Source organism: Hesperophylax consimilis, chromosome 16, assembly GCF_061612785.1.
Source record: "Hesperophylax consimilis isolate HC1 chromosome 16, BYU_Hcon_1.0, whole genome shotgun sequence".
Lineage (NCBI taxonomy): Eukaryota > Metazoa > Arthropoda > Insecta > Trichoptera > Limnephilidae > Hesperophylax > Hesperophylax consimilis.
Window position 1 is genome coordinate 34,402,600 of NC_142851.1, and position 25,477 is coordinate 34,428,076.

Consider the following 25,477-nt stretch of genomic DNA (forward strand, 5'->3'; position numbering starts at 1 on the left):
TATAAAAATAATTCTTTAAGTACAATCCATTTTATAAACAATTTCAACTTTCAATACCTTCAAATTATGAGCAAAATTTAATCTCGAGTAAAAAAATCTCACAGAATACTGTCAAAACGTTACAAGTATTTGGTTTGGTAATCTTTTAGGATAGCTGGACACGCTTAATACATTTTTTTATGAAATAACACTTTGGTTCAACTTAATTACTATAAAAGACAATTGTTTACATCGGGAGAGATGGAAAATAATGCATTAAAGTTCCATTTTTTGTTTCAAATTTCAAAATTTCATGCATTTTGACCGTGTTTTATTTTTTCTTGTTTCATATTCATATCGAGCGTGTCCAACGATTCTAAAAGTTTATCGATTCGGTAATCTTTAACATTAAAAAAATGGGATTTTCGTGTTCCAAACTAATTCAGATTTATTTTTTTACAACGGAAATATGTACGTTTTTTTGAGTTACCATTTTGTTTATAAAATCTCAAATATGCAAGTAACAAATCAATGTTAAAAAACTAATTCTTGTAAAGTATGCAGATAAATTCTAAAATAAATATAGAGATTTTTAAAGTGAATTGACACACATGATAAATATTGCAAACCTATTTTAACAATCCTCTAACAAACTAAATGAAATAAGTGAGAGAAGTTTAATAAAGTATATATAAATACACATTAAACTAATTATATATAATTAATATTATGCCATTTACATAACTTTATATTTTAATGGAATGTTTCTAGGGTCAATTTTTACTTTGACTTTTCAAACGTCAAACTACTTCATACAAGTTTTATCACATTACATAAAACACAAACTTAAATATATTTATACGTTCGGTTTATAATCTTTTTAAATACTTAAAAGAAGAATTTTTATTTAATTTAATTTTGAAATACAACCGAGTAAAACAAATAGGTTATGTACCATTTTGATCTCAATAATAATATAAATTGGCACATCCTAAAGATTTTCAGGTTACATTTTGATAAATGAAATACATAATTATGGAATTATTTTACTTCACACCTCAAACAGATCCATAGCCACGGCTTTATGCATTTTACTCAATACTATCTTCTGTTCAACTACAACACGAGATAGCCAACATTAAACGAAAACGATTTTCTACTAAGTCGTATAAATGAATGTCTCCTAACTTTGAAATATTTACATCACATTGCGACAGCGACAATAACAAACTCCCGGGCAAACTTTAAAATTGAACCTCGTCCTCAGAACCAACATGAATTTAAATATAAATTACTATTATATATAAAATATTAATTCAACAATATAAAGTACTCACGAACGGAGCAGACAGCTAGTCAATATGGACAGTGCACCACTGAGGGAACTGGTAGGACTACTAACGGGACACGGCCATCTCAGTACTCAGTGGACGCATGCATCTGTTGGGAGTGGGAAACACCAACAGATGAAGGAAATGTAAAGAGGACGAAGAGACTCCAATTTACTTATGGTGATGATGTCCCGCCCTGGTGGGATAAGGCTTACCTGGGAAGACACGCTGTGGAGCCAGGAGAAAGTCAAATATCCAATGACAACCCCGGTGAACTTTATCAAAGGGACCGGGTTATGTTACAGGAATGAGGTGAAAGGGAGATAGTACAATGGGCCCACGGCCTGAGAGCTCACGGAAACTATCTGTAAACCGTCTCCGCTTTAAATAAACATTCAACGTTTGCATTGTCATTGTGGCAGTAATATCTGGTAAGTAAAAATTTCTTAATTGTTCAGGAGTTAAAATTATATAAACAGACACAGTAAGTAGCATACAAAAAGGTTCCCACGTAAGTTGCATACAATAAAAAACACTGTTTCAGTTTTATGATTTTGGATAAATAATACAGTGAAATTCTCTTATAAGGTTTTCAAGGGACCTAAAAAAAAACATATTATGTGCAAAACATACTGCGTCTTTAATTTATGTATAAAGTAGTTGACGGCCAAGGGGTTTGGTCAAGGCGTAAGGGTCTCGACTAGCAAGCTGGAGGTCGCAGGTTCAAATCCTGGCGTGCGCAAGTAATATTATTTTTATTTTTTAATGTCATCTTTTGGGATGCTGTGTCGAGGGAAAGTAAGGAGAGGAAGTTCTGGGAAGGAAAAAGTATGAGGGGTGAGTAGGAATCTGGGGGTCAATGCATCCAGGAGTGAGAGAGAAGTCAAAAAGTCTCCCTCAACCAATTTCCAAAATTTGATTAATTTGGGTTATTTCACAAATTATTAATTTAAAATAATATGTATATATATATAGTATAATTGCAGCACATTCCAGAATGGAAGATACTATCAGTATCGCCCGTGTGTAAGACCACCATTCAGAATTGAAACGTTGCCTGAAATGGCTTTGGCCGTGTTTGGTTACCAGATCTGAATAGCCAGGTACTTCCCCTTAATAAATATAATATTTGTCTGATTTGTGAGCTGCTGAGTGAAACATCACCTCAAGGGGGCTTCCCAATCTCGTTCCTCTCATCACCACCTTCAGCCTCACAATATACCCCAATTGAGGATGCCATAGTCTCACTGGCTCAGACGGTTGGGTGCAGTTGGGACTCTTGTACTGTTTCACATTTAAAAAAAATATACATTTATGTATTCTTTATTCGTTGAACACTTAAATTAAAGGACGGTCTATGTTTTCCACATTATGTTTTATGTTTTTTTCAGGCTCTTTGTAAATCTAATAAGAAAAATTCACTGTATTATTTATGCAAAATCATAAAAACAGAAATTGTATGTTTTTTCAATGACAGTTGCTTTATCAATAACAGAAATGAGCACGCAATCACATTGTGTATTGCTTGCACAGTGACAGTTTACAGGATTAAGGACGTACATATTACCAATACCTCAATATTGTTATTTCTTACTGTATCATTTGCCTAGGATTTAAAACATTAATTTCACAATAACGTAGCATCTTCACAGTAAAGGGAATGGCGGGAGTAAGCCCTTCATATCCCCTGGTTTGCCCTTCCCAAGTTGGGACGGTCGTCCCGGTTGCCCGAGGATTGCTAAACCACAGCATTGCGGTAAGTACATAGCCAAAGAAATAGTTACATTAATTTATCTTATATACATAGAAAAATATTACAGCTTTACACTTCTTTACAACCTGCACCTTACTCATATAAGTGTACAATATTAATTCAATGAGTAATCTAAAATAAATTAATTTACACAATAATAAATAAGAAATTAAATTTATTTAACAAATATATGTAATTTATTTAAATGATCAGGTTGTCAATTCTGATCACAAAAACAATAGCAATAAAGTCAAAATTTTCAAATCAAAGTGCAACAATTGTAAAAGTATGAAATGTGATTATTTATTGTGTTACGTGTACATTTATTTAATCATTTGCTAGAATTTATTGTTTTGTTATTCTATTTTAAATTTCATACAAAAGGCAAGACAAAATAAATTCTTGTGATCTAAAATATATATAATAGAATTTGTCTAGTGGAAAATTCTACCGTGAAAGCACTAAGAAAAAAATAAATTATTAAGTTCAATTTAAATGGATAGACATATTACTCAGAATCTTGAATTGGAAACTGTTCAAAGAAAATCTAATCTTACTAAATTATTTATTGTGGACATTTTATTAGATAAGTAGTTTTAGAACAGAATATTATTGTTAAAATTGCACAGGAAATAAATTTAATTATTTAATAAGATTACAAAAAATGATCCATATATAAATTTCCATTAGAGGTTTGGTGATCCATATAAATTCCCATTAGGGCCAGCACCACACTTGACGGAAATTCCGTCGCGTAACTTCCGCAGGAGTCAATCCGTTACCATACGTTGCAGCCACACTGAATATTCAGTGGCGGATTATCAGTCGACTCTATTTTGCACTTCGATAATAAATCGTTCAGTGTCAAACATCCTGTGCGTGCGTCGCCGCCGCGTGTTATCCGCCGAATGTGGGGCGATGCATACAAATACTTGGAATGCAACGTTGCCGATCTTCCGCCGACGGAAGATCGGTGCGCGGAGGACGGAGCAGACGCGAGAGTCGGCGGTCCGCCACGGAGCGACCGATCGTCAGCGACGGAACGACCGATCTTCCGCGTAGTGGGCCCGCTATTTGTAATTTATATGCAATTACATGTATTGGCGTTCCGTCGCGAAAGATCCGCGACGGAATTTCCGTCAAGTGTGGCGCTGGCCTAGAGGTTAGCTGATCCATATAAATTCCCATTAGAGGTTTGCCGATCCATATAGATTGAGCATTGTTTTTTAAAACTGTTCAGAATAATTATCAGTACAGTATTCGGCATAAAATTGAAATGTTTATTTATGAATGCACCTTACCCAGATCAATGCAAATGCTCTAGCCATCAATAGGGGAATACTGCTCTCACCGATAGACTTCAATTTTCTATATTTGTTTTAGAACTAAATAAACTTTAGTTCTCGTTTTATCACCGCAAGCGACCTCTCAGCGATGGCACTAAGTCTTGTAATTCATAAGTTATCGGATATAAAACTTTTCCTAACCTTGTTTTATTGTTTAAAATATTTAACGGCAAACCAACATAATTTTTACAGTTCGGAATTACTTGGATTGAATTTTAGAAAAGCAGTGCATTATTATATGTAATTAATTTATTATCACTGTTTGTCTTCTATTTTCTTCTTGTTTAAACTTCTACTATAAAAGGTACAATTTTGCTGTCAATAAATAAATAAATTATGGGAGAAATATTGGTATTCATTTAAAAACATTCCTAATAACTAATCTACAATGAATTACTACATATTTTATTGATTTGAAAGGCTTTGATGTTAATAACATTAATGTGATGTTTTCTAAACAAATAATTTAGTTAGTTGAAATGAGAACATTTTAGTAACATCAAAAAAAATTTTTTTTCAAATGATCAGTTGTTACATATTTTTAAGTATTGTACAATTTAACTACATATATCAAGTATTTACCAATTTCATCCAAATTTTGAATAGAATATACAATCTTCTTATTAAATTTTGCATTTACAGGTATCGTGTTCATTTTTCATAATATGTTGCAAAGTCAGGGACATAAAAAAAATATTGAACTACTTTATTGATTGATGCATTTATCCTCGGAGTTAATAAATATTATTATGAGGATTAATTAGTCAAAATCTGCATTGAAATTGTTTGCATTTACGGGAATGAGAGAATGCTTTGCTGAACCAACAAGAAGCAAGAAATACCCATACAATAGCAGAGTTATGTACAATTACATTGAATAAATTAAATTACCCTGCGACGGGTTAAGTACTTACAAGGAAACACAGATGTATTATAATAATTGACATTACATTTTAAAAATAAATATAAATTGAGAAAAAAAGCATTTTCATCAAATGCCATCAGTAAAAATCACATTTAACAATTATTGAATTATTATGTACATCCAAGTAGTTAGCGGGCGAGTATTGACCGAGGAATGTCTCAAGCGATGTATTCATTCCCGGAAGAAGCGATGTGATGCTATAAATTTTGAAAGTGACTATTGTTGAATCTACTCACATTGGCTTTGGGAGAAATGTAGGTCAGGTGCGGCAACACGCTGACTGGAGGGGAGGGCTTGGCCGTGACGGGGGACTGCTGCCCCTTGAAGGACGGGGTCACCACGGCCGGCCCAGGGTTCTTATAGTACGGAGAGTTCATGTTCCCCGACTGCGAATGAATATTTTGACTGATAGTTTTCACCTCGTTTTTTTCAACTACGGCACCGCTCACAAAATCGGACCAATCTTCCGCATCGTCAGACGGTTGGCTGGAAACAAAGGTACTAGAATTTTGACCGTAAGTGTTCTGATTCTGATTGTAAGTATTTTGCGGCGGGGGGAAATAGGGATTTGGCGGTGGATTGCTCGGTTTTATGGATACAAAGTCAGACCAGCCATCGTCGTCAGCGTTGGAATGGGAATTGGTATTCTTGGGGGTTGTTTTTGGTTCGCTGTAAGACTGGATGGAGTTAATGGGATTGAATCTGGACAGGTCTTGCAAGTCTATGCCGGGGTCTGGCCAGTTGATCTGTGAATAATTCTCTAAAGACAATGGCTGCAATATTTGCTGCGTAGCATTTTTGGATGCAGTATCTTCTACACGGTGAGCTTGGATCGGAGTGGGGTCCAAGGTCGGCTTTGCAATGTTATTTGCAGAAAATGTATATTCCGGCATGTGCGGATTTGGCGTGAACCCCGGCATTGGATGCTCTTGATATTGAACGGGTGCCGGTTGTGAATGATAATTATTATTGATTTTATGTTTTTCTTGATAATTAGTGTAAACAGGATTAAATTCTACACTTTGAAAATCATCGAAGTCATCATTCAGTGGATTGGCACTATTAGAAAAAACACTTTCCGCAACATTTTCAGAAACAGCGTGGGTGGTTATGAGGGTGTCCCTAAACGAAGAGGGGATCTTTGAATGGTTTGTGAATGGAATACGCGACACAGATTGGAAATCCGAGAATTCATCCGACACTGCCGATGTTTTTGAAACGGGAGTTTGCGAGTGGTCCATAGCACAAGTCTCTGCATCAATCTTAGACTCCTTTAGTATAAATGAAACCGGACCAGAAACCTGCGGAAGTTTGTTGATGTGCGGCATTTCAGAAGGTCGTGAAATCGGAGTCTCCTGGCTGTGATTATTTGTATCAGAGAAATCACCAAACGCCGAATTGGAAATCTCCCCCGGTGAGGGCCAGTTGACCACCGGAACCATCGGAGACAACCTCACAGGTTCCAAGACTCCGACGGGTGGAAGAATTGTGGACCGCCTCGGTATTTGTTCCTCAATTGTTGCAGAATGAAAATCTCCAAAATCGTCAAATTTATCAAGATCGCTCTGTGGCACGGCAGAACTGTTAGATTCAATGGCTTCAGAATCTGACGGCACCTCAATACTTTCTTCCTCGCCATGTTTCTTGTCTCCGGATGTTTGGCTGGTAATGAAGTCGAAGTTGGCATGGCTTTGAAAGTCATCAAAGTCATCGCCAGTGCTGATATCATTTGGTTTGTCATCCGTGTTTGCGGCAGCAATGGCGAAGGTATCAGTATATTCTTTTGTTTTCATGTTGGAGTTGAAAGTGTTGGTATTGGCATCATCGTAGTGTATGGTGTGAGACCACGGTGTCTCTGAGTCAGTGGGAGTGAAGATATGAGTGTCGGGAAGGTTGATTTTCCTCCCAATATTGAGTATGGTGGGAGGTGCCAGGGGAGCTTCCTTGCTTGTGGACTCAGAAAGTGGATCATCATCAATATGCGGTTTCCCTATAACTTCTTCACCCCTTTCATTGCAAGCTAGAAAATTGTTCAAAATATATTAATATTCCTTAAAATTGTTAATTAATAGCACTTAACATAAATTTTCATATCATTCCTAAATAATTTATCGAAGACCAACAGTCTTACTAATAAACGTGTTTTAAATTTTGCAAGATTAAAGTGATGTATAACAGCCATTTAGAGATCTTATAAAGTTACACATTGCTTACACAGGAGAAGAGACTTGTTTAGCTGAGTTTTAGTCTTGAGAGCATTCACCGCTAAAAACGACACAAAAACAGACTAAAATTCGTTTCAACAGCACAGCCAAAGAACTCATTTTATTAGTATGATTTCAAAACAGAACTCATACAATCTTTTTTAATGTTTAACTAAAACACCGTTTGACAGTTGGGTAGTGTTTGTTTTATTAGTAAGGCTGTTAGTGTTTAGTTTTACAGGGAATTAATTAATTTCTGAAAACATACATATGAAAAGACCATAATAAACAAACTTATTGATTGATTTTGCACGTATAAGAACAAAAGATAAATATGACTGCATAGTAAATACAAGTGGGCCAAATATTATTGTTATCTTCCTTTGAAAAGCAGTTTGATATAATGTTAAGAAAGTATATAATTCCGCAAAACAAAACATTGACCTTCAACCGCACAAATACAAAATAATAGATTTTAGTACTTTTTTAAACTACTTAACAACTTACATAAATAAATAGTTTTATATCAAGCCAGCAGCTGGTGGGCAACAGCAACTTACTTTGCCATTTCTGTATTAATGATCCGAATTTTACAAAAAAGGAAAACATACGAAACAATTTCCATTTTACTACTCCCAGAAGTAATTAGTTAATTACAGGTGAGGTCAGCAAATAATATTCCCGAGATAAAGGATAATAAATGAATTCACAAAGGGAAAATTAATGATGAAAATAGCAGTACATACTTTTGAAGAGCATCTCTAACATGACTTTTACTGCTGAGAATATAACAGGACACAAAGATTGACTTGTCAGGAATATGGCAGGATTTTTTGGTTAATCCATGAAGAATGTCTTTTAATAAGAATATAACATGACTTTTATTGGTGATCCACCAACTTTTAAAGTGAATATAACGGGACTTTAACATCGGCTTCATAAAGAGTAACTTAACTTGAATACGACAAGAGTTTAATATTAATTTGCACTAGCTTTATTTTCCACGGTTTGTGTCGCTCACGACCCACACTGGAGTGTGACGATCGAATTTTATTTGAAAAACTAACCCGATCGATCATTGGTGGTTGGTAGTTCGCGATCGACTCGGGACTAATTAGCATCAACAAGCCAAATCAACATTGAAATTACAGTTTTAATGGCCAACAGTAAATAATACTAAAATCTAACAACACAAATAAAAGCATAACAACAGTATAATGAATGCACTATAAAATACTCACCATTTGTAAAGAGATCACTGATTTTAAAGTGTGTCGACTGACCAGAAGTCATTTGGTCCAAGGTGGCCATAAGGTGCTCTAGGTCTAAGAGAAGGGACTCCGCATAGGAGGCTGAGGGAGAAGAGGAGATTAGGGAAAGCCATTAAGAGGATTGTCGGGAGAAACCAAACCAAAAGGTAACCAAAATAAGGAGGTGTTTGATATTTGTTAAAATAAATATTATCCAAACCAACCATAACCAGAAAAGGAAGATTACAGGAGGGGTCGCAGATATCCGTTCATAGCAAGCGAGACATGGAATCAAATATTAGAACACAGTTAATTCAGTCTTACATATATTATCATTACGATCGTTGTTAGTAAGGGTGTTATACATCGTACTTTATAGTAGCATATTTAGCCCTTCTTCCACAGGGATACGCAAGTATCCGATTCTCAATGATTCAAGTGTCTTTGCCACTACCGCCGTCGTACATCTGCACCAAAGTTCGTACGCAGGCACAGACGCCAGTCTCCTGCGTACAGCCAAAGGGTGAGATTGTTCCCACTCACATAGTCGAGGCTTTAAACATGGCGTCAATTGTGTCATACATTCTGCTTTAGATCAATGCTAGGAACAAAACAGTAACAAAAGAATGACTGCTACAGCAACTGTTTGGTTGTGATTGAGGTTATGAATTCATTCTAGTTTTGACGTATCGCGAATTTAACAATGATTGGTGGAGGTCTCGTGAAGCGACAAGTATTTTGCGACGTGAGTAACGGTTACTTGCGTATCCCTGTGGAGGAAGGGCCTTAGATGTTTGATGGCTTTGACACATTTGAGATGGTCACTTATAAATAATATTTTTAAAAAATTATACATATTTCTCCTGGTAATACATGTAAAAATTGTAAATTCTAGATAATAAAAAAACCTCCTTCTTCACAACAAATCACATGTCTTTTATTTATACTTAAACTCTTAAACAGGTGACGAGTGTATTGGACAGTCAGGAGACTAACGTCTGTTCTCTTATGCTCCTAGAATCTCTGATTATCGAAACCTCACGGCTCCACAAGGACAGGCGACCCTATATACTACCGACATCTGTTGGGTAACTTTATAACCTCTACGATCTGTCTACACTAGAGCCATCTATGTCTCGTAGCTCGAACTATCACAAAATTGAAATGTCAAATATATACGTAACTTTGAGACAAACAATCTTTAGTAATGGGTCCCTGCTTCATATTTAAAATATAAATGAATTCATAAATTTTCAGGGGTAACTTAATGCAGTCGGTTGAGGTAAAACTCATTTAGTACTATACTGCTGTGGTAGTCGTCGGTACTGGTTGAGACTCTCAAGGAAAACACTGTGTTTTTACTTATCACCACAGAATATAGCACAAATGATATTAATTTATTAGAATGTGTAATATTTCTAATAAATAATATGCCAATTAATGAGTTTTTATACTTTTCTCTAATAGGGTATTTTCAGATTTTTTTAACTCTCAAAAAAATTATCATAATGAAGACGTTTTAATTTTATTTTATGTCGACAAATAAATTTTCTATAACGATTTAAAATGTGCCATTTACGATGTACCGCCAAAATGATATGTTCGCTTTTATTCCTGATAATGGCGTTGTGACATCACTGCAGGCAACTTCAGTGCCAACCATCTTACCAGCCAGTGGCAGTTTCTACGTCATAACGATGTAACCGGTTGAAACCGTTTCGGAATGTGCGGTTTTAGATTATTTTTAAAATCAATAATTATTAATGAAAATATTAAGAAAAAGAAACTTTAAATATCACCTTTTTTTTTTTTTAAAAAGAAAGACAAGCATTCCCGGGTTACGAATAACCTGACAGTATTTGAAAATCTCCTACCACCACCACGGGAAGCTGAAAATGTTGCTTGTGTTGTGATGTAGGACTTAGCCAGCCGAGGAATTGAACACACTACGCCTGGGTGGGACCCAAACGCGATGTCAACTCGGCCACCGACCGGTCGAAATATTCATAGTTTGTGAAAATACCCCATTGTGTTTTTACATAGATATACTTTTAATGTGATTGTGTTTATCTCATGTAATATGGCACATTGGATTTACACCATACATCCAGTTCTTGTTGATTAAAAACTTAAATAATTATTTATAGGGCAAAATAATAATATCATATTATGTATTAAGATAAAAACCTTGCATCCAAATAAGCAGCAAATGCGAAAATGAAGACAAAACAGCCCATTATGGAGTATAGTTTATGAATACCAAGTATTTATAAATGTATTATTTATTTGTCAAGTTATGATTAGTAAAAAAAACATTATATAGATAATCAATAGTAATATTGTCACACAAAAACAAAACTGCTGAACGGTCACAATCTTTCTGCATCTATATCTCCTTGTCTTGTTGTTCTACGTTGATAGCTTCTTTGTAAACTCTCCCTCTTTCTCACAGACGACGTGTGTATCAGAACGAGAGTTTACAAGTTACAAGTATGTAACAACGGAGCTCAACAGCAGGACAAATCACTAATTTAAAAGAAAATGATTTTTTTTCTGAATTTCTAAAGTTTTTTTGCTGTTGTGGTATTATTTTTCTGTGACTATATATGTGTAAAAACAATAAAAAATATACATATAAAGAAGCCATTTGAAAAACATAAGTGGTTAGATATTTGAATGATTAATAATACGAAAGCGCCAAGTCACCACTTAAAGGGAAATCAACTAAACCAGATACTTACAGGCTTGGTTGTCTCCCATGGAGAAGTTCTCCATGCTCTCCCAGTCGTTGATATTCTGAGCAGCGATGGTGGCGCTGCTATTGATCTCCACACCGCCTGGAGACTTCTCATCTGTTCGACTGTCGCTGCAAGAGTTTGTGGAGATGGTTTGCTTGACGGGAAGAAGTGGACTTACACCGAGATTGGCGGCAAACCTCGGCATGTTTGTATTCCATTTTGGTCCAAACAACTGTAAAAAATAAATTTAAATTTAATGCGATCCTGCACAGGTTGTATGATTTTTTCTTTCATATTGTGTAGCCAGATTAGCTTCGACTTATCTCTGAGAAACTAATGATTTATGTAATGTAATAAAGCTTCTCTGTAGTTTATTTGCCTCTTCTACTAAACAACAACATATATACAGGGTGTATCGGCACGTACCCGACAAACTTTAACCAGCTATTCCTTAGTGTAACGGACGTACTGCTCCGGGCTCGGCCGCGGTCGCCCCATATTAAAATTTGATATTTGCCCTGTTGTTAAATTGAAGAATGTAAAATGCTGATGTGTGAAAAGATAAATTGTTATAACCCTCTGTTTGTAAAATGATGTAAAATGTTTTTGTGATCTTATAATAAATGAACGTCGGAGCTTGGCTAGAGGTATACGGGCAGAGAAGTATTGTGAGAGCTGGTAAAATCATAATTTAATTCGGGCACATAGCGTCACAAATGACCGGTGGTACGCCGTCATTACGTCCCACGGGCACGGTTCCGGGGATCGTGCCCAAACAAAGGAAGGCCCGAAACTACCGGCCGAGCGGCGATAGACGGCTCGGCGGGGCGCCGCGTGAGCGTCGCAAACACGGCTCACGGATTCCAGGAATCAAAGAGAAAGTGGGCCCGTGTGCGCGTCGTGCACCCGCTGGCGGCTATAAAACGGGCAACAGGCCCTCAAAACGTGAGATCTCCAGAAACCACCACCAGCTCTACACCTCTCTCTCTGCTCTGCCCTCTACCTCGCTCCGACTTCTGACTCTGCTCGCCTTCTTTCACTCTGACCCCCGCCTCACCCTGGACCACGGACTGCCTACCCCTTCGGACCAGACTCGGAATCAGCTCAAGAACAAGCGACAAGCGAACGGACCAGCTCTACAGCGGCTTCAGAGACGGCCCCGTTCTACCCCTCCACGCCACTGAAGGACGACATCTTCCGCCTCCACGGATTGGGATCACCGGCCCCTTACAGTCTTATGTGTCACACGATTACGTCTGATACACTTAGCATATTTGGAGTAAAAAATCTTATGTGCACTTTGCTGTCCGGTAACGTTTTTTTTTAATAAAAAATTTACTATTCATATTTTCACCACATGTCACCACTGTTTTATCCTTTGTCAAAGTTTGAAAAGCCATCTGGCAAATATTTTATTCGAATTCCGTTGAATAATGTACGTGTGTACCTATATTGGCGCACTTTTACCATCACAACGAAATGGCACGGCATCATTCGTCTCATTTTTAACTATTATTATTTAGTGTGTGCGAAAAAGCAAAGACGCTTTTTGACATACTTGCTTATAACAGCTGTTGAACACGAAACGCAATGCCAATGACAGTGATGTAGTGTGGAAATTTTAATTTTTTTTGTTTTTAATTGAAAAAAAAATGCTACCGGACAGCAAAGTGCCCATAACATTTTTTACTCCAAATGTGCTAAGGAATAGCTGGTTAAAGTTTGTCGGGTACGTGCCGATACACCCTGTATACACGAGGTATTCTCACTGTGGGCACTCTCTCGAAAAACCGTGAAGTGAGGGAGACAGACTACTTTCATAATACCAATTCATTTGTTAGAGCAGTGAAGACATATGCATTCTGCGTGCATTCGCAGAGCATACGCAGCCTTAATTGTTGACAATATGTTACAAATGCATAATACCAAACGTTTGGAATGAATTAGGATTAACGAATTTGGAACTAATTAACAATATTAGATGTTATAGTGTTACAAAATCAAGATTCAACCTTGACAGTATGTATTCAGTATTAAGATTGCGCCCAGTTTTGTAAAAAACTTGTAAATGGGAAGTAACCAAAACCTTGCGATTAAATTTTTGAAAAATAATGACCTGCCAAAACCATTGTTAATTATTACAATTACAAGTTTAAAAGGTGCATAGATATTTAAAAAATAGCTTTATTCGACAGCATCATGGCTTTGTTGTGATTGTTAGTTTTCCGTGTACAATTTTCGGAGTCGATGTATTTTGGAGCGAAAAATATTGCTCATTTTACTGAAAAAATGGGAGGTACAGGTATGCAACTCCTGTTATCATTTAATTTACCAGTATTGTACGTTGCCATTTTTTAGTCACGGGCCGCCATGATTTATGCCTCTTAATAAAATGTTCATTTTTACGTAAATAGTAGAGTGCATTGCCCTTGACAAGATATTTTTTTAATATTCAAAATTAAATTTGTGTTAAATAAATACAAAAAAATAATCAATAAATTAAGGACAAAATTTAATTCAGTCGCAAATAAAATGGATGGATGGGGTGGGTTAAAGGCCGGGCAAAGCTAGGAACTTCAGGCTGAATTGTGGAGACATTCCAAAGGCATCTGAAGTTCAATGATTGAGACGACAAAACTATAGAGGCTGCAATGAACCCAGAACTTGTAGATAAATAAATAACAAATTTACTCACAATATTTCTAGAATCAATTCCGAGTGATTTTAATAAGGATTTTTGGCTTGCTGAATTATTCCACGCAAACAAGTAGGACTGTTCTGCCTCATAGTCCCTCAGGTGTTTCCAATTCTCTCCGAGAACCGTCTTCAACTCATGGCTCGCCACAGCATCAGCTTCGCTCTCTGCCACCCCATCGCTAGGGTAGATGGTTCCAACAGCTTTGTTCAATATTTCAATTATCTCAGTGTCATTGGAGTGGATAAGGTCAGTTATTTTCGGGGAATCTGTTTGTTTTGACCCAGCATCTGATATAAATGTTGTCTCATCTACGGCAGAACTTGTGGGGTCGTAAGTATCGAAATCACCAAAATCATCATCATCTTCGGCAGTTGCCAAAGAACTACCAGTCTTCAAATTATCAGTAACAATGAAATTGTCTGCATCTTGATGAGGTTCTAATGAACTTTCATCCTGTGGGAATGATGTAAAGTTGGCTTCAAATTCTGGATCAGAATTTGAGTTGGAGAATACATTTTCTATAACTTCTTTTAGTGTCTCTACTGGTTCGGCATCTTGAAATGTGGCAAAATCATCAAATTCATCGATGGAGGAGTCAAAGGAATTTATCTCTTCTAATTTAGTGGAATCGGGAATGTTTTGATCAGTACAATTGTTTAAAATCACATTATCAGTGGCATCCTTAATGTTGTCGTTAGAATCTGTCAACTCGGAATTTTCAGTCGCTTCTTTTAATTCTAATGGACTCGGGGTATGTGGATCTTCAGCAGGCGATAAAGAAATAGAGATAGCATTATTAGAGTCTTCATCTCGACCATTTATATTATCTTCATCAACAATATCAATGGGTTTAGTTTCGACAAAGATGCCACTGGAATCCGTGGACTTGAAGTCAAGTTCACTCGCCTCCACAGAATTGAGATCAGCATCAGAAATTGAGATATCTTCCAAACATAAATCGTGGACATTATCAGTGAGAGTTATTTGCTGAGAAATATTGGAATCTGTAACTTTACACGCAGTTTCAGTATTTGAACCATCCGTTTCTTCACATAACGAAGTAGTAGGAATTGTTCCATCAGGGAGGTTGTCTGTTGGACCTAGAGGTTGGTTGAAATTATCCCAACCCACTTCGAAATCACTGCTGTCATCATTGCGCAATGAAACACTGTCTTCGGAACAAGTTTCTTGTGATTTGGTGTCTTTATTGTCAGTGTCAGTTTCTTTTGGCAAATAAAGTGATTCACTTAGTTCAGATGTGGTTAGGAATGTTCCAAAGTCATCAAATGTGGAGTTCAGACTTTCTTCAACTGATACTCTTTCATTGTCAAAGTCGAGTTGCAGAGACTCCAATCTTAAATCTAAGTCTTCTATATTGCTTTCTTCTGTGGTATGATTTGAATTCTCATGATGTTCGAAACATTCGCTCGTTTCTCCATTTTCTTTACTAACAGCTGTTTTCTCTGATTTTGATATATTTTTATTTGCACAAATATCGATGGTTTTATGATTATTGATATTGGGAGTGTCGGAAGTAACTTTTTCACTAGTAGCAATCTCTTCAATAGTAGTTTTGCTTTCAGAATATTTGATTGGAGTGTCTTTTACAGTTGAAGTATCAAAGGAGGAAAATTCCCTGCCTTCATATGGATGCGGAGATGAGGAATCTGAAAAACAACACAGATCGAAGGTTTAAATGGAACACTAACATTATATTAAAACAATATGGAATTGATGTGCACGTATGCCCTGATGATGGCCAATGGATGGTGTCGGAAATGTTGACTCTAGAAGGAGGAAGAGCAAGCAAAACGCATCAACCAACGTAATGGAAAATAGTAAAAAATATATGGTTTTGAGAAAAGAAAAGGAGGTCACCGTAATGAAAAAATAAACCATAACAATTTGTGTAAATGTTTGTTTAAATATTGCTTATAATTTTGAAAGTTGTGACGACACACGGTAATTAGGGATGTCGCCTGATACTAACCTTCATAATTATTGAAAGAAAAGTCGTCATTGTATTCATCGTCGTCTATCTGGTCTGGGGGCGGTGGAGTACTACATACCAATGGCGGAACAGACATACCGATTTAAAGTAGAATCTACAATAAAAGATTAAAACATATTGGTTAACTATCTTATAAATGTAACAAGCATTAAATATTCATCATAAAGGATTGAATAGCGCCTCAAGTTGAAGGACAAAACAACATATTTTGGAGACGGAAGTGCAGGATGACTTACCAAAACAAAAACATATGTTTTAAGCGTAAACAATATAACCAGAAACTAGGAACAACTTGTAATGTTTATACGAGGTAAAGGCGAATAAATAAAATTTCGCCTGACGTTCCCAAATTGACACATCTGTCAGGAAAATGAAGAACTTTATTGAATTACAATAATGTTGCCAGCGTTGAAAACAATAAATGTGTCTGAGAAAGAACTAAGGGTGCGATGACCGCGCTGCGCTAATCATCCACATAAAATATTTTATAAAAATGTTACTTTCGCTATATGGTTTCATGATTTATGGATGGTTTCACCTGTTACTCTTTTTGACAAAGGTTATTTCCCTCCCTTTACTTAGTTTGGAAAAGATTGACCATAAAAGGAACATAGATTTATATCAAAGAATCATTTCTCAAATCATTCTAAATGAATACTGCTTAAGTACGTTTCTACATACATGATCCTAAAAAGGCTTTTTAGGTTAATGGTACATAGTATCATTTTTCAAATATTGTTCATCTCCAATTAAAAATGTATTATCATTATACATCAATGGATTGCCAGTGAGACTCCAACTTGATTCTAATACATGAAATTTCTCACTAGTCACTGAAAACATAACAAAAAGCAAAACGTTGGTTTATGTATATGCAATTATTTGAATATTATGTACAGAGTTCAAAAAACCAGAAGAATAGTGATACTATTTTTTCACGATTGTTTTTATAATTAAGGGTATAGAATTTAATGAATGCAAGGTATTTTGATAGAAAATTATGAAATAGTGTTCTCACGGTGATATTTAGAATGTACTGTGTCTAAGATGGTAAGAATGAAAAGTTTTTATTATCTTATACGCGAAATCATGGTGATATCATATAACAACGTAATTAGGTTAGGAGTGATACTCGAAGTGGCAAAGTAAATAATGATATAACAATAAGAAATGAAATATAATATTTGACAACACACAATTTTTTTTTTCTTTTTTGTAACAATGACAATATTATTGATTTATTTATTAGCTGGAATGTAATGTCTACGCAGGTAGTAAGTGCCTATCTATTATTATTTATAATACCCTCCTTCGCAACCACTTTCGCATAAACAAAATAACAAAGGTGATCAGGCAACACTTGAGTGACTTATGTGTTGAAACATGGCGTCGAAAGGTTCGTCTGAGGTAGGAAATTGATAAACATACATTATATTTAACGTGTTTTGTTGGTTTTGTGTACAGATAAGATATACTATCAGCAATCTCGATGTAAGTGTTTTTGTTTAATTTTTAATATGATTTTTTCTTACTTTCTGAGAGGTTCGTGGCCGCCTTTTCCGTTTGGGGGTCACGCCCTTTTTGATGTAATTGCAATTTTACACCTGTTATATCATTTTTTATGTTTGCGGTTTTTTCAGTGTGCTTATGTTCGTTGTCGTTATTATTATAGGCCATAATTTTGCTACCATTCTGTGACTTTTCACGGTATTTTAAGATAGTTGAGACATGACTAACTTCAGTTAATTGTCAAAAACGGTTTAAACGCACGCAGTGACGTTTTGTTTGCACAAACCAAAACCAAATAAAACAATGCTTGTCGTGAGAAATTAGCATACACGAATGTTAACATCTTTTCAAGGTGCGTTGCGGTTTGACTGCCAATAGTATTAATTAATATATAAATATATTTTGTACCCATTACTTGGGTACAAAACCTGCCTAGTTTTTAAAAATTATATGAATTTGAATATGTTCATACGATGGCTTTTGCCAAATTTTTGGGTTAAAACTTTCCCACATATGTTTTAGCTGCTTTTATTACAGATGTTGAAGATAGTGATGTATTTTTAATCATCAAGGTGTGATAAGGAAATGGCATAACGAATCCAGAGTACCTGCCGTACTAAAAATAACATACAAATTTATAAATTAATAAGATTCTCCGGATAAGTACAGAATAACACACTAAATAATTATCTTGATTAATGATAAATTGACATTGGATATCAATATTGATTATCATTATTTATTCACTTTATTACTATAGAAAGCTAATAAGAACTCACAGTTATTGGTGATCTTAGAAGGTCCTTGCAATTTTTATGAATCAACTCAATATTTATGATGGGTCAGTTTTGACAACCCTCATGATTTTATTTGTTTAAATATATACCTAGTTATAATGCAATTACGGATTACGACTCGTAAAATCTTTCTCACTGGGATTTCCTGTGCCGAGGAACTGGTTTCTTATTTTTGTGTCCTTTTGAGGTTAGCTATAATCAATTAAATTTGGGTAATTTTCACCCTGCAGGCTGCAACTCGGAATAACTTAGCGAAACTCTTTCCAGGACTTGCGAAGACTTGCTAGTCATGTAGATTTCAAAGCCGCAGGTTGCAATTAAATTATATTTGAACACATTCTTACTGTTGTTACCTTGTCTGTCGTCTGAATGAGAATGATGTTTTGTTGAATAGTTGTAAATAGTTGTTTTGGTTGTAATAGACTTGGTGATTACACAAACGTATGACTGGAAACATAATGGACAATATATTACATGAGAGTAATCATAAATTACTAGCGCAGACCCTGAAAACTCACAGGATATTATAATAGTAGAATTTGTGACTCTCATTGCCTTTCCTAAAAAAATTGTCAATTTTCTTTATCACTTCTTCTCTATTATACTAAAATAAAGTCGCTTTCCCTGTCTGTCTGTGCGCTTAGTTCTTCTAAACTATCAACCATCGTTTAGAGAATTTCTTCCGGAAGGTTTACATATATAATATAGGCATATTATATTTATAGAAAGTAGAGAAAAGTCGAGCAACACCGGGTACAAGTCAGGTAGTATGTTATATAATTATATTTTCTAATAAATTTAAATCATGCAATATGCAGTGTTTTAATATAGTATCTTCTGCGTACAAATTCTTTAATAAAAGTGTGTGTATTTGAATTGGCCTGCCCGGTAAATCTGTCAAAATTTTAAACAAATATACATTTCAAATAAAGAATTATTAATTAATAAAATAATTTTGGTACAATCTACTTCATCGCTTGTCTGATATGGTTTATAGTTATCAGTTCCAATTTTTAAAATTAAAAATTCATTGTTCTTGAATAATTTTACTTGCACCGTCAACCGAAATTAGTATGTTAAATTGTCTTTCATACTCAAATAGAGAGAATAATTTCAATTTTTACTATAATATCAGCTTTTCTTTGTATTCCCAGTTCATCACATTTTCATTAATTTTGCACTCCCTCTTTTGGAAAAGTTATAGTAAAGATAAGAATAATAGAAGCCTTTATAAACGACTTTTTAAGTTTTATCGTGATTGATTTTTGGGTTATCATGCCGTGTTGGGCTTCCTCCTCATTTAGCCAATATTTCGAACAGTGTCACAGTGTCCAACATCAAGGCAGATAAAATCTCATCTAATTTTTAAGTAATTATTATATAATAAAATTTAGTTCAGCATATTTCTCTTGTCAGTGAAATCTTTTTTCTGATGTTTTCTCATGAACCTATTTGCCATTAGCTATTGCTATTAGTCATTAGTGTCTCTACGTTCAATCCCAATTTCTATCCAACAAAATTGGTCTTCTCTATCTGCCTCATTTTGTCCCACCCAAATTACTTAACAGAATTATAAAGATGTTCTGGTATTTATCCTTATATGATGGATAAAATAGGGAACTGGGTTCCTACCTAAAAAACTATTGGATGCATATTCTTGTATCTTGATTTCTAGTACTGCAAGAGCACATATTACTACTAATTTTCCTGAATAAAACAAAAGTTGGTGTGCAGGTATGTACGTACTTCAGTATTATATTATTATTTATACCTGGGGCCTGGGATAAGGTCTAGCCAATAGCATCAAAATGCAACTTATCTTGAAATAAATACCTGCTTTTCTTACTAGTCTATCCTCTGCAATTCATCTAAGATTGCCAGAGCATATTTTTATTATTATTTGAACTGAGGTGAGTTGGTAGGTACCGCCTCTAGTATTAGATGTTAATAACCATTTGAAGCATGGAACTGAAATATCTGGACAGAGCATTAGTGAGATTTTGTATAAATGGCATTGAAGCTAAATCTAGGGTGAGGGGAAATTGTCTGGTAGACATCTTGTATGACTAACTTTTGAACTGATTTGTATGCAAAGTGGTGCATAACGAACTATTGTTTTTGTTTTGTTAACGGCTTATGATTTTTTGGGGGCATTTGATGAGACAAGGTATGGGATACGTCGTTAAAAAGTAGGTTTTGGCATTTTTCATACATCTTTCCTCTCACCCTGCGGCTTCAAAAATTCTTCTAGAATTGCTCCGTCCATGGATATTTAGGTTCATGATTAGAAGGCACAGAGTACCCACCTTACCGGTGGCATAACGAATGCAGCTTACCTTGATGTAGGTACCGTATCCAGTCTTGGATTAAGTGCCGTATCACACTGGTGACACAGATATGGTCCCGGAGGAGTCGGGTGCCCCTCGGGCCGGGGGCGGGGGGGAGGGGGCTGCCATTGTTTAGCCTTGCATAGCGTTTAGCGCTCTCTAATATCCCGGCCGCAATTTCAATTGAGAGCATCCGCATTAGAGCCGCGAGGTATGGTTGGTGTGCGGGATTCCACTGCCCGCGATCCTGCCGCCATCTTGTGTCGATCTTATCGTCTGCATCTTGCCCATCCTTAGGGCGGCGTGGGGAGGCTTCCCGCCAAATTATACAAAAAAAGCTGATTTAAAATTCGGAATCATAATACGTCAGCTATACAATTTTGTATATTTGAACTTTGAGCCCAATTTTCTAAGAAGGAAATCCATTCCATTGCCACCTCAAGACCAAATATAAGTTCGAGCTTCTTCGATTAGCTAATTGTCCAAATGCATATTTAAAATAGCTGGGATTGAACTGTCAAATTTGAATCGATAGATTTGCAAGCTATCAATATAAGTGGGTAGTGTTATTTTTGTTATACTGAACTAAACACCGAAAACATGTTATAAAGGTACATTATAATTATAAATTTACGTCGCTACGACCAAACTTAGGAAAATATAATAAAAAATTTCCTTTTGTTAATAAAGTTTTTTGTAGGTACCATTTATTAACAACATTCCTGCCGGTTTTGGTTCAACCGTGCCTTCATCATAAAAAAAACTAACTTTAAATTTATCAGTTAAGGCGATGCCATACGTAGTAATGCAAAATCATGTGTTTTGGTTTGAAAATTTGGTCGCCTAGAAATGTTTCAGATGCTTTAATTAAATACTGCGAGTAGAATACATCTTGGCCTTTGAAATTGTTTCTGCTATCGTGGTACGAGAACACGCCGTCAGATGGAATGCAGGAAAACACTTCTTCTTCTTGACATATAAATTTATTAATTCACAATATAATTGCAGAGGATCTTATTTTCCTCTGCTAAAACTTAAACTGAAAGAAATAAAGGTCTAGTTTCCTCTATTCTTCAGTTTTCCCTAGGTTTACATAAACCTAGTAATTATCTCACGACTGACTGCCTAGGTACGCATGTACCTACCAGTTATAGCAACACTGCAATACTGTCTCCTGCGTAGGTACGTCTGTACCTACCAGTTATACGAATACTCTAATACTGTCCTTTTTCTGGGAGGTATCTGTATTTAAACTAAATTCTGAAGGACATTTTACCAAACTAAAGATGTTCCACCCGCTCGTTGGCAAACAACATTCTTAACATAAAATAAAATGCACTAAACTATTCTTAATGATACAAACGTGACTTAAACAATACAGATATTTTAAAGGGATTATTTTAAGGGACATGAAACTTTATTTGGGGTTTTTATTACTATGGGACAGGGGTGGGAAAGGTATTGGCAAATATTTTTAGGCATAATGGTTTAACTAGGGTGATCATAAAATATAAAGCGAACAGCCCTATTTGAAAGCTGCCGCCGCTTGCAGTAAAATGTCACTAATTCTTAAATCATAAATGATACAAACAAGACAATATGTTTATAAAAATACCAGGCCAAAGAATTGTTTTATTGTAGGGTCGAATCTGCAAATGTGGGAAGCTACACTATCTTTAAAATACGAACTGTGGGAACTGGCTTGAAGGTTAAATTTTACTGAGCAATATGTAATAGTCGCATTCTGGAAGATACAGAAATATTCGAGTATTTTTTAGATAAGTCTTTTTATAAGCCCAGAAAAAAAATGTATAAGGCATATGAAAACTGCTTTAAAGTTCAAAATTTCCTACTTACGAACCCATTTCGGTTATGATTTTATTGTATAATGTGGCAAATTTAGTTATTTATAAAATGATCGAAAAAATTAAATATTTATGCCTGAACATCCACAAAATAAAATAAAAGGCATTTTTTGGCCATGTTTTTTTCTTGCATAAATCAAAACAGGCGGATGGTGTTAAGCGGGAATTTAAACCTTATCGCCATCTACGTAAGGGTTGTTATTGATAGCGGCTCAATTTAAAATATTACACGACGTAGTGCATCGCCTTAAATCAAATGACAATGTCTTATTTAAAAGATATTCAACCCTTGATAGAATGATATTCAATTTGCGCCATGTTTGGCTCTCGGAAGATATATCGATTGAGTAGTTTGCGAGAAAAGAAAAGTCAGAATAATTCCCGCGGTTCAGCCTTGGGTTTTATGATGTTTATGCAGACGTGGTTACCGGTTACTGGTTACTGCTACTGTTTAGTGTTTAGTGGTTACATTACGCCAGTTCACCTGCGGCGCCATGGGGAAACAGCCCTCGAGGAATCAATACCGTCTCGTTTGGAATCGTCGAGAAGCTAGCGAACTGCGAACTCCGACCAACGAAACAAACAACCTCCCCGTACTATATTATAGTACTCCTTTTAAACAATAAATACTAGATACAAAGCGTATAAACGGAAAAATATCTTTGAAATTTCAAGCTAAAATATACTTTCATTTTCCAATGATAAAAAATCTTTGATAGTGCTTAAAATATGAATCGTTTTCGTACACATTGTTATAGGTAAGTTTTTCAGGAGTACAATAATAAGTGTACAGTTCATTACATAATAAACTGAGTATAAACAATATACGAAGGTAGGTACAATACAAGTTATCATAGAAAGTTCTGTCGCACAAAGGAGTTTAATAATTGTATATTAACAAGAGTACAAAATAAGTACTTACGGTAAAATTAAAATAGTTGCAGAGAAATTTTAAGTAACTTTGTTGATATTTATAAAAAATAAATATGAAACGTTTTTTGTAAAGCACGTTTGTATTTAGCAAACCTATGGAAAGCAGTTTATAAGTTATTATTGTTGATTCATAATATGAATGATTTCAAACTACCCCAATTATCTATTATATCTAGATGTAGGTATTTAATAATCTTAATTTGTTCCTAATTTTCGCATCGATTTCATAGTCAGAATTCAGGAGGTAATGCCACATAAGTTATTTAGTTGGAATTACCATTTTTTCAATGCTGTCAAATTTGAAGATATACCTAATTCAATTCGATATATTTTTGAAGATATACCTAATATACCAAATTTGAAGATATACCTAATTCAATTCGATATATTTTTGAAGATATACCTAATATACCAAATTTGAAGATATACCTAATTCAATTCGATATATTTTTGCACCATGACAAGAGACCATTACTTTACGAGACTTGATGCTTTAAATATTCGAATCGTTTTGCGATTTTCCTATCGATTTTTCTTACATCTAAAAACTGACGAAATGTCCTCTCGCTTGGCACTCTATTTTTATTTAAATTTCATAGTGTCCTCTAAAATGTAAAACGTATGGGTATGTCATGTGACAATCTCTTTCTCGGAACGCATTAACCAGTATCCACTCCGGTGACCTCAGGAATTGACCTCTCCAAACATAATTTCTCGTACAGACCAGAACTATCTGACTTCTGAAATTCACTGGGGTTATTGTTTATCTCATCTTATGACAACATTTGCTACAAGTATTTGAGTGATTTGTCGAGCGTCGGACGCATTCTCGCGTAATGAATGACCCCTCGTATCTCCGGGCCCAGTCCAGATAAAGCGTTTACCTCAGGTTTATTTGTAAGGTTTTATGAATGCGCGAGTGATAATGGCAGGAAATGGGTCAACGTGTCGCCACAGCGCTCCAAACGGCGATAAAACGCCATTTAACAACTGCAAAGGTTAACACTGGACGTGAATGATTATTACAATGGCGGCATTAAACTTTATTTCCCGCTCTCCATGGGCGGGAATCATTTCCACATTTTATTATTGAAGGCTAATTTTGGCTTTTTAAAGCTCATAACCCCGGCTTCTCGGCTAATTACTCTAGGTTTATTCTTTGCTATTCCCGGATCGTCTTTAATTCTTTTGGATTTACTAAACTTAAACTTAATCCCTTAAATCTCATTTACTTAATGAAATTTATTTTCGTTGTCCTCGTTTTGGTCTGAATTCAAATCTGACGTTGGTACTCATATTCGAACAGTGATTCTTTTTTTAACGAATCTTTAAAATACTGAATCGAATCATTTTCCGGTTCAAATGAATCAAACTTAAACTGTTCTTCTATTGAAATTTCATATGAAATATGGGTGCATATAATTAATCAGTATAATGGAAATTGCATCGTACTCAATCGCACTAAAAAGAACTCTTCGTAGAAACGGTGATTGTTTTTATTTTTTCTGCTTTTCAAAATGATTAATGATATTACATATTTCACTGAGAAGCTAATTTTGACCTCTTGAATTTTCTGTAACCGCATTCGCTTCGTATCATTAGTGATTTTCTTTAAATGTTTGAAAAAAACACCCATAGTATTATTATATTGGTACGCTATTTTCTTTTAGTGAGATGGAGTGAATACGAATCTCTCACAGGCAATTGCGTCACTCTATGAGGGAAGCGTTGCATTATATTAGGGTGAACGGTGGTTTTACGGGGTGGTTTGACGTCACAAAATGTGTTAAGCAAAGCTGCGTAATGTCACC

General features: G+C 35.3%; 2 protein-coding genes across 7 annotated transcripts in view; one reads left to right on the top strand and one right to left on the bottom strand.

Moving 5' to 3' along the window:
- Nucleotides 1-4,888: 4,888 nt before the first annotated feature.
- On the bottom strand, nt 4,889-16,613 carry Afti (aftiphilin). 2 transcript variants are annotated; one of them, XM_089640774.1, is made up of 6 exons: nt 16,472-16,613; nt 16,215-16,329; nt 14,222-15,891; nt 11,530-11,758; nt 8,780-8,890; nt 4,889-7,354 (listed from the first exon to the last, which is right to left on the bottom strand). In XM_089640774.1, exons 2-6 carry the CDS (start codon nt 16,309-16,311, stop codon nt 5,532-5,534), a joined length of 3,930 nt encoding a protein of 1,309 aa, XP_089496900.1. In that variant the 5' UTR covers nt 16,312-16,329; nt 16,472-16,613; the 3' UTR covers nt 4,889-5,531. The 2 variants fall into 2 exon arrangements, with proteins under 2 accessions (XP_089496900.1, XP_089496901.1); XM_089640775.1 differs by lacking the exon at nt 8,780-8,890.
- Nucleotides 16,614-17,580: 967 nt separating this feature from the next.
- Nucleotides 17,581-25,477, top strand: part of Atpalpha (sodium/potassium-transporting ATPase subunit alpha) — a 117,747-nt gene continuing 109,850 nt past the window's right edge. For 4 of the 5 annotated variants that reach the window (XM_089641207.1, XM_089641204.1, XM_089641205.1 and 1 more), the window contains exon 1: nt 17,581-17,642. In XM_089641207.1, coding sequence (XP_089497333.1) covers nt 17,619-17,642 — 24 coding nt within the window. In that variant the 5' untranslated portion in view covers nt 17,581-17,618. The remainder of the gene's footprint in view (nt 17,643-25,477) is intronic. The other variant, XM_089641211.1, reaches the window with a different exon arrangement.

Coding starts and splice junctions, on each gene's coding strand:
- Afti (XM_089640774.1), bottom strand. CDS start 16,311: ATGTCTGTTCCGCCATTGGTATGTAGTACTCCACCGCCCCCAGACCAG. Junction 11,759..14,221: donor GAATTGATTCTAGAAATATT/GTGAGTAAATTT, acceptor TATTTTTTACAG/TTGTTTGGACCAAAATGGAA. Junction 8,891..11,529: donor CATGGGAGACAACCAAGCCT/GTAAGTATCTGG, acceptor CTTCTCCCTCAG/CCTCCTATGCGGAGTCCCTT.